The sequence below is a fragment of the Gorilla gorilla genome, chromosome 9 (genome assembly GCF_029281585.2).
Source record: "Gorilla gorilla gorilla isolate KB3781 chromosome 9, NHGRI_mGorGor1-v2.1_pri, whole genome shotgun sequence".
Classification (NCBI taxonomy): Eukaryota; Metazoa; Chordata; class Mammalia; order Primates; family Hominidae; genus Gorilla; species Gorilla gorilla.
Window position 1 is genome coordinate 131,807,521 of NC_073233.2, and position 9,456 is coordinate 131,816,976.

The window sequence follows — 9,456 nt, forward strand, 5'->3', positions numbered from 1 at the left end:
AGTCAATTGCTTTCTTATATGCCAGAAATGAACACGTGAAATCTGAAATGTGAAAAACACAATCCCATTTACATTGGCATCCCCCAAATTAAAATACTTAGCTATAAATCTAACAAAATACTATGGTGCAAAAGTAATTGTGGCTTTTTGCCGTTAAAAGTAATGGTTAAAAACCGCAATTACTTTTGCACCAACTATAATAAAATCCACCAGGAAAATTACAAAACTCTGATAAAAAATCAAATAACTCAGTAAATGGATATATATTACATATTCATGGATAGGGAGACTCAATATTGTCAAGATGTCGATTTTGCCTAACTTATTCTACAGTTTCAACACATTCCAATAAAAATCTCAGCAAGTTATTTTGTGGACATTGACAACTGGATTCTCAAGTTTATAGGGAGATGAAAAAGACCCAGAATAGCCAACATAATATTTCAGAAGAACAAAGTCAGAGGACTGACACTACCTGACCTCAGGACTTACTATGAAGCTGTAGTGATGAAGACAATGTGGTATTGGTGAAATAAAAAAGACAAATAGATCAACGGAATAGAACAGAGAGTCCAGAAATAGACCCAGGAGCAAGGGAAATTCAATGAAGGCTTTTCAACAAATGGTGCCAGAACAACTGGACATCAACATGAAAACAAAGAAATCTGAACACAGACCTTATACCTTCCCAAAAAATTAAATCAAGATGAATCATGGAAATAGATAAAACTAGAAGATAAGACAGGAGAAAATGTAGATGAATTTGGGTATGATGATGACTTTTTGGTAGAACACTGAAGGCACAATAAGAATTAATAAGCTGGACTTTATTAAAATTAAAAACCAATGTGCTACAAAAGACGTTGTCAAGAATGAAAATACAAACCACGGGCTGGGAGAAAGTATTTGCAAGACATATCTGATTAAGGACTGTTATCCAAAATGTACAAACAACATTTAAACACTCAACAAAAAATGAAAAGGCTGATTACAAACAGGGCAAAAGAATGGAACCTCATAGATGCCAAGTAACCATATGAAAAGATGCTTTTCACATTATAAATCACTAGAGAATTGCAAATTAAAACAATAAGACACATTCACACCTATTAAAGTGGTCAAAATTCACAATACTGACAACATCAAATGCTGACAAGGATGTGATACGGCAGGAACTCTCATATATTGCTGGTAGAATGCAAAATGGTATAGCCACTTTGGAAGACAGTTTGGAAGTTTTTTACAAAACTAAACACATTCTTCTCATATAACCCAGCAATCATGTTCCTTGGTATTTACCCAAAAAAGTCGAAAGCTTATGTTCACACAAAAACCTGCACACAGGTGTTTATAACAGTTTTATCCATAACTGCCCAAACTTGGAAACAACCAAGATATCCTTCAGTAGGTGAAATAGATAAACCAACTGTGGTACAGTCTTACAGTGGAATATTACTTAGCCCCACAAAGTATGAACCACAAAAAGGCATGAAGGAACCAAGTTTTACTTAATAGATAGATTCAGGAATTCTAAAATAATTAGAAGATTTATTTCAGCAATTTATGAAAATAAATACAACATGATCTCTACAGTGTAACACTGACCAACTTTCAAACATTTGAAAAGCTGGTCTATATAATTTTTATAGATGCATAAGTTTGTAGTGAAAATGTCAACGTGAATGTAGAATCATCAGCAATGCATCCTTAAAAGTGTTTTATGATAGGAAACAAGAGATGGAAATGAAATTGGAGAAGTTTTTAGAGGAACATCAGTTATATCTATAAATTTAACGGAAAAACTTCTCCAGGAAATAATGTTAAAATTTTATAAAGTTGGGTTGATGTATACATAGGTGTTTGATCATCATTTTGTATTTCTTATGTATGTTTGAAATATTTCACAATACAATACAACTGTTATATATCATTATAAGTGTTTGTGATGTATAGACTTAACAATACAGAAAGTATTATTTATATGATAATATTTATTATATTAACAACAAATGTTGCAGAAGAAACTATTTGTTCAGCAGGCCAGGATTTTTTAAAAAACCATCTTCCAGATCTTTTTACAAACCCCAGCCATAATTCCAAATAGAGACAACATGGTTGGAGACACAGCACACACCCACAAAGCTTTTTCCATAAAGATGAGCATATACTGCAAGAAATAGATTGCCAAATCACAGAGCCCAGGTTACGCGATGTGTTTGGACTTTTTTGTTTAGGGAATTCACAGTGTGTGCACGGACAATGCTACGAGGCATTGCAGTGCGTTCTGGTAATGAAATATCTTCGATAGAATTCTCAGATTCCTTACATTCGTTGTCAGATTTATGGATGTTCAGGCAGGTACAGCTACTGGTAGACAACTTGCACTCTAGGAGAGAGAGGATTCCTAGGGAAAAGAGATTCCAGGGAGTGGGATGAAGGGACAATGGAGAGTCAGAAACAATTCTCTCCAATTTGGCTGAAGACGCTGACCCAAAGCCCAGTGGATCCCTTTTAACTACCCAAAGCCATCTGGGAGGTGAATGCTTTAGTGGAAGAAACTGGAAGTGTATGTACAATAGCTTAAATTCTGCTCAGCTTAAAAAAATTGAGGATTCTTTTTGAAAGAACATGCTTCTTTTTGGGTTAGGAAGTGTAATTACAAATGAAATTTTAAAGACTTCTTAGGAAAGGAGAGACTTCGGTTTCGGTAGATGGCCATCTAGCATCAGATGTTGTTTCTCTCTGCCCTCAAACTGCCTTGACACTACACTGTACTCCCAAGGTCACTGTTCCTCTCCACAGAGGCTGAGCATTCTGTCTCAGACACCCACCTTGGTCATGACTTTGGTGGTTATCTCTGCCCTAAAGCGGGGAGGGTGTGAAAGGCAAATAAAAGGCGGAGATGGGGAGCTACCCTCTGAGGCCAGGCACAGCAGACATCTCACATAGGCCTGATCTCCCACTCTTCTTGGAGGAACTGTCATCAGAGAATGAATCCAGGTGAGCTGCAGCCTTTTAAAATGCAAGGTTTGGCACTTTTCCCTCTATTCTCATCTTTTTACCTTTCCCTCTGTCGGGATGGATTGGTTCTTAACACCCTTCAGGGGCCCTGGAGACACTCACCACAGACAGACAAGAAGAAAACATTTAAGTAAGCAGTATACATGATCCAGGTGATCCTATAACTAGAGAAGTGCATGGATTGACCTTGCTTCAGCTTATTGTGATATAGTATGAGTGCCCAGAGCAGAAAGATACCTGATGTCCAGACAAAAAAAAAAAAAAAGAAAGAAAAAAGTCCCTTCTGAGGAACTTTGGCTCCTTGATGCAAGTCTTCATTCCATATACACTTGACTTCCCAACCCCCACCCAGTCCAACTACACCTTGCCCAAAGACTGATCCTGATCCTGCTTTTATGGTAGATCTAACTCAGAAGCTACATATATATATACATACATACATACATATATATACACACACACATATATATAGTTTTCAGAGACTGCAGCCTGAACCCACCCATCAAAGTACACCTACAAGCCTGTGTTAGGGGAGCCAGGAAGTTACCTGAGAAGAAACCGAGGATGGTAGTGAAGAGTTGTATATATTTATTTTGAGGAATCAGATAGGTGAATTTCATACCCAGGATTAAGTTAAGTAGGAAGGAAAGGCCAAGGCTCGACATCATCATAATCCTGACCACTTTCAGGTCACCTGTTGGAAAGCAAAAGCTGTTTTGAGAGGACAGATATTTCTTCTAGACTCATTTCTACCTGGGGTCCAGAAGTCTCTAGGTGAAAATTGGAATAGGGTGAAAGATTTGATTAAACAATAAGAAAGAAGTTGCAAAATAACAAAGAAGCAGGGGAACCTTAAGCTGAATAAGAGAACCGAAAACACTTTCTCTATCCTGATGTCTCTCTATGTGTCTTTCTCTTCTATTATTTTCTTCAAACTCATTTCTTGTTAAATACCACAATTCACTCTATCATCTAGTGGCAATACAGACTACTTAATGCCAGTTACCTTTCTTTCTTACCCACATGTCTAGTTGTGTGGATCACCCTGCTGCTACTGCTGAGATTTCTCAAATGCCGAGCAGTTAAGGCTGTGAACATATAAACTTTCTCCAGAACACCTAAATGGTGAGATTTTGGAATCTACCTTGACTGTATTGACTGTGGAAGGAAGGAAGAACACTGCAACTTGAGAAGCTGCACCAGAAAATAATGGATACACTGGTGAGATTAATGCAAGTTAAGGAAAGCAAAGTTAAGGACACACCCTTCCTTTCCACCCGTCTCTTTCTAGAGTACAGTTCTGACCTTCTGGCCAAAAAGCAGGGCAACACATCATCCATGGACTGTGGTTCATCTTGGCTCTTTCATCTTCTGAAATCAATTCAACCCATTTATCTAAGGTGATTCCCATCACTGTTAAGACTACGGCCCAGGAGGAGAAAAGTATGTTCATACCCTGGATACTGCTATTTGAAACATGCACCATTGTGAGTGAAAATTTCTAGCTGGAACCACCACCACTATTTTGTAGATCTCTTCCTTGGTTTGATTAGTTACAGGAAGGGTGATATCTGAACTTTCAGTGGTTGCTGAGGCATTGGCAACAGCAGAAGCTGAAGTAGTCTGTAAAACAGAGAAGATAGATAACTCCCACCCTTCCTCACTTCCGTATCTATCAGGGCCAGCTTGCTGTCAGGACTGCCAACTGCCATGGAATCATCTATTGGTTTGACCCTTGACCCTGGGGCCTAGTGGAGTGAAAGAACCAAGGGGTCCAGAAGTCCTGAGAGAGCTATCAGATATAGGGATCTGACATCACATGTAGAAAGAGCTGTCAGATACAGGGATTATTAGAGGCCTTGAATTAAGTTAGACGTGCATGACCAAAAAGGGCCAGTTTAGGAGTTAGAATTACACGCTCCAAGATTAGTTAACATTTGGTGGGGGTCAGTGAAGAGGAAAAGGATTTCAAGATCATTGAGATAAATAGTTAGCTAGGTAGTATCACAACAGGGAATGACCACTCAAAATTTAGGATGTTTGAAGAAATGTGTGTTCCCACTGGGAGGTCCCAATGACATTTAGTTAGGGAGTCATCCAGGAAATAAACCATCATCCTGAAACCAAACTACTGGCCTGATAGATACACTGAGCCATTATAGCCCAATCTCATTTATAAGATGTGGACAATCATTTCTTGACAGAATTGCCTCTAACTTGGCATATAAAACAGTTTTGGATTCCTTGAGTAGGCAAACATGGTAGGCATCAGAGTCAAGAGCTAGAGGACTTCTGCTACAATCCAAAAAAAAAAAAAATTTGCCTTTTACACAACTAAGATGAACTTCATCTCCAAAGGCCTCACTCTGCCTATTTTCTGACCTCAATGCAGGTGACTTTCCTTGGCTCAGAATAGACTTTTTTTTAATTACCTCAAACATGTCAAGCTGTCTTTCTTCTAGATCTCTCTACACATCTTTGTATACTTTATTATTATTATTTATCGTTTTCATTTTTAAGCACAATACTCAACAATACACTTAATCTTATGACGGAAGGCTTTAGGGTTAAGAAAACGGACTAAGGATCCTGGTTTTAAATTGTGGCTCTACCACTCAGTAGCTGTGTGGTCTTAGAGATAATAATGCTTCCTACGACCTAAGGATTTTGTAAAGATTAAATACGTTTAGAGACATAAAGCACTTGAAAGAGTCCTTAGCACATAGTATATGATCTGTCAGCAATTACCATAGTATTAATTTGGGTTTTCTGGGAAAAGGCTCTGAGGCAGGAATTTGCATCCAGGGAGTTTTTTTGTGAAGCACTTTTGGGAACCACACCTGTAATTGTTTAAGGGAAGCAGGTTTGAGCAGAAGTTGAACTGAGGTGTGGGTACAACAGAAGAAGCCCTGGCTGACCCCACCAGGTGCTCTGGCTCTGGGGTGGTCCTTCAGAGTCATTCTTTATAGAGGCAAGAATGCCTAGCCTTTACACTGAGCATCTGGCTGCCCCTAGGGTGTGATTTCCCTTCTTTCTCAAGAGATATTCCTAAATCTCCTAGAAACTGCAAGCCACAGCAGCTAACACTTCTGGTAGCTGTGGGGATGAACTCCCACCCTTCACCAATCCCATATCAGGGTCAGCTTGTTTTTAGGGTTGCCAGCTGCCGTGAAATTAACTATTGGTTTGACCCTTGACCCTGGGGCCTAGGGGAGTGGGGGGACCAAGAGGGTATATGGGAAACTCCTATTATGCTCTTTCATGTTGATAATTTTATTTCTATGCCATCGATTCTTAAGAGTAGAATTCCTGTGCTGAAAGGCTTTTGTTTCATTTTGGTTTTAACTGGTAGTGGCAGTAAAGATTTAAAGATGTAGCCAAATTAGAGAAAGAGATAGGATGTGAAGGATGAGTAAGATACATGTCAAAAAGAAATCAAGTTTTTAGCTAGGGAGAACTAGTCAAAGATTCCATTCCAGATGGCATTCCAGCTGCCATTCCACCTGCCATTCCAGCTAGTCAAAGGTGACATATAGTAAGCACTGGTCTGGTTAAGCTGAAGGTGCTTAGAACAGGCAATAGACAGAAAAAATTTAGTTCTGGAACTTGACAGTAGATTAGAGGGTTATCAACCTTGAATGAGATTGGGTGCATTCAGGGAGTAATAGACAAGGGGTTATCAGACTTGAGATAGCAATTGAAACCTAGATGTGCATGTCACATATGCAGAAATATCACACAGAATGTGGTAAGAGATAGAAAAGGAAAGACCGCTGGATTCGGCAATTAGAATGTCATTGGTGATTTTGGCCATAGCATTTTCAGTAGAATGATGAGAGAAGTAGTAGGACAATTTTTTTTCTTTTAACAGGTGACAAGAGCAAATAAATAATGATAAAGGGAAAAAGAAAAATAGAATTGTAGCTTCAAGGTGAAATGTGCAATTTTGAAAATAAATTAGACAGTAGTATAATGACTTCCCATGTATCCTTCATCCATCTTCAAAGCTTATCCTCTGAATTATTCTGAACCAAATCCTGACATAATTTTATGGTTAAATATTTGTGTCACTAGAAGATGAGGATTGATTTTTTTTTTTTTGCTGTAGATTCACGTACTCTCTGTTTTTTCTTAATACGGTTTATTATCAGTTTTGTTGGTCTTTTTAACGTCCATTTATTTAGGTATTTATCCATTTGAAAATATTATTTTCAAGATCATATTTCATTATTTTGAGTTATTATTTTTATTATTTTCCTTTTGTTTTTGCTTGTATCCCTTAAACTTCTTAAAATAGTTTTAAATTCTTTAATATGTGTAGACTTAAGACCATATATTCGTCTTTAGGCACTGAGTTTGCTATATCTCATACATTTCCTGTAACTTTTTTACTATTTTGCTTCTTATTAGTTTTTAATTTTAGGTTTGATTTCACCAAGAATTCAGGGATTGTCTGGGAGAATTTCTTAATTACCAAGCAGCTATCAATTTTAGGTCACTGTTTAAATTTTTTTTCCTTTGTTAAAAATAAATTGTGATAAATATACTTTGCCGGGCATGGTGGCTCATGCTTGTAATCCCAGCAGTTTGGGAGGCCAAGGCAGGCAGATCACGTGAGGTTGGGAATTTGAGACCAGCCTGGCCAACAAGGTAAAGCCCCGTCTCTAATAAAAATACAAAAATTAGCGGGATGTGGTGGTGTATGCCTGTAATACCAGCTACTTGGGAGGCTGAGGCAGGAGAATTGCTTGAACCCACGAGGCGGAGGTTGTAGTGAGCCAAGATTGTGCCATTGCACTCCAGCCTGGGCAACAGAACAAGACTCTGTCTCGAATAAATAAATAAATAAATATACTGAAAAATTTATTTTTTGAATTTGTCAAGGTTTCCTTTGTGGCTGAGCACATGATTAATTTTGAATATGCCGTCAGCAAACAAAAAGGTAAAATTCTTATACCAATAATGAAATTTATGTATGATGGAAGGTTATATAAATCAGTTTGTTTATTGATTAGTTTAATTCTTCTGTGTTTTAATCTGCCAGGATATGTCCTATTTTGAAATAGCTGTGTTGACATCTGTGTTTATGGCTATATAGTTTGATTAGATCTCCTATTCCATTGCATTTTTGTATTGGTTATAATTTGTATATACAAAGTCTCATGGTTTTGGTATGTTAATTTTATTCCTACTGAATTCTTACCAAATTCTTGTTATTCTGTTATTGAAAATTATTTTTTATATTCTCTTAGGTTTTCAAGTTATGATTTTATATGTTCTTAACAGAGATTTATTTTTACCTCCTTCTTTATAATTTTTATGCCTCTAATTGTTTCTGCTTGGTTCTTTGATTTGTCAGAGACTTGTATTACAAGGTCCAACAGTAGCAGCAATAGTAGGTTTTTTTGTCCTTGTCCTACCTTAATTGAAACAATGTTTATCCATTATATAATACATGCTTCATCTTTTAAGAAAGTAGCAATTGATCCCCATCTCATCAATTAAAAAGAAAACAGATTAGGTGTTGAATTTTGTTAAATGATTTTTTGGTATCTATGGAGAAGAATGTGTAATTTCAAATTAGATCTATTAAGATGATGAATTATATTAATGCATTTCCTGATATTCTGTAATTCTTCCATTCTTGTAATAAACCTTGCTTGGTTATACGTATTATTTTTAAATGTTCAATGAACTTTACTTTTAGTACCTTTGCCCTGGTGGGTATAGTGAGGTAAATTTTTAGGGATGGACAATCAATATCAGGTTTTAAATCAATGTTATGTTCATTCCAACATAGAAAGATAGAAATGTTCTTTCATTTCCAATGCTCAGTAACAGTTTGCAGTATTGGACTTACTAGCTCTTAGAGTTGTGGTAGAACTCCTTTGCAAAACCCTCTGTGCCTATGCTTTTATGCATTGTAGCTCATTGGCAACTTTTCCCCATTTCTTTTATGGAAAATTATGTGTTTAAACTCTCTATAGGGGTCATTTTTTATTTAAAAATTTCAATTTTTTATTTTAGTTCTGTTGGTTTCTGTTTTACACCTACATAATGCTTACCTATTTTTATTCTGAGTTTTAAAAAAATAAACTGTTTAAGAGACTTTGGCAATATGTTTTCTAAAATCATGTTCATTGAGGTATAATTTACAAATAATAAAGTCCACCCTTTTAAAGTGTACAGATAGATGAGATTTTGATAAGTGTGTGCATTTACATAACCACTATAATATTTAATACATGGAACATGTCTATTATCCTGACACGTTTCTTCATGCTTTTTGGTGGCCAGCCTCTTCTCCCACCCCTACCTTCTGGTAAACATTGATCTGATTTCTGCTTTTATAGGTTTGCCTTTTCTAGAATGTGATATAAATTGAAATCATGCAAAATATAGACATTTTGATCATCTACTTTGACTTAGCAAAAT

General features: G+C 36.7%; 1 protein-coding gene and 1 non-coding gene across 4 annotated transcripts in view; one reads left to right on the forward strand and one right to left on the reverse strand.

Annotated features, from left to right (window-relative positions):
• LOC101134179 (uncharacterized) overlaps positions 1-7,963 on the forward strand; it is a 95,004-nt gene extending 87,041 nt beyond the window's left edge. Inside the window, exon 4 of the transcript XR_010129215.1 lies at positions 7,906-7,963. This is a non-coding gene — a transcript (uncharacterized protein). The remainder of the gene's footprint in view (positions 1-7,905) is intronic.
• Positions 1,974-4,751, reverse strand: TMEM225 (transmembrane protein 225). Of its 3 annotated transcripts, none has more exons than XM_031016295.3 (4): positions 4,477-4,751; positions 3,569-3,715; positions 3,124-3,258; positions 1,974-2,404 (listed from the first exon to the last, which is right to left on the reverse strand). In XM_031016295.3, exons 1-4 carry the CDS (start codon positions 4,505-4,507, stop codon positions 2,190-2,192), a joined length of 528 nt encoding a protein of 175 aa, XP_030872155.3. In that variant the 5' UTR covers positions 4,508-4,751; the 3' UTR covers positions 1,974-2,189. The 3 variants fall into 3 exon arrangements, with proteins under 3 accessions (XP_030872155.3, XP_004052365.4, XP_055211804.1); XM_004052317.5 differs by having other exon boundaries at positions 4,327-4,751; XM_055355829.2 differs by lacking the exon at positions 3,124-3,258 and having other exon boundaries at positions 4,327-4,679.
• Positions 7,964-9,456: the final 1,493 nt, after the last annotated feature.

Bases quoted from the DNA above. Each gene is read 5' to 3' on its own strand.
- TMEM225 (XM_004052317.5), bottom strand. From the start codon at position 4,507: ATGGTGCATGTTTCAAATAGCAGTATCCAGGGTATGAACATACTTTTC. The intron at 3,259-3,568 runs GTAACTTCCTGG...TCTGGACATCAG, and splicing joins CATCCTCGGTTTCTTCTCAG to GTATCTTTCTGCTCTGGGCA. The intron at 2,405-3,123 runs GTGAGTGTCTCC...TCTTTTCCCTAG, and splicing joins TTTCTTCTTGTCTGTCTGTG to GAATCCTCTCTCTCCTAGAG.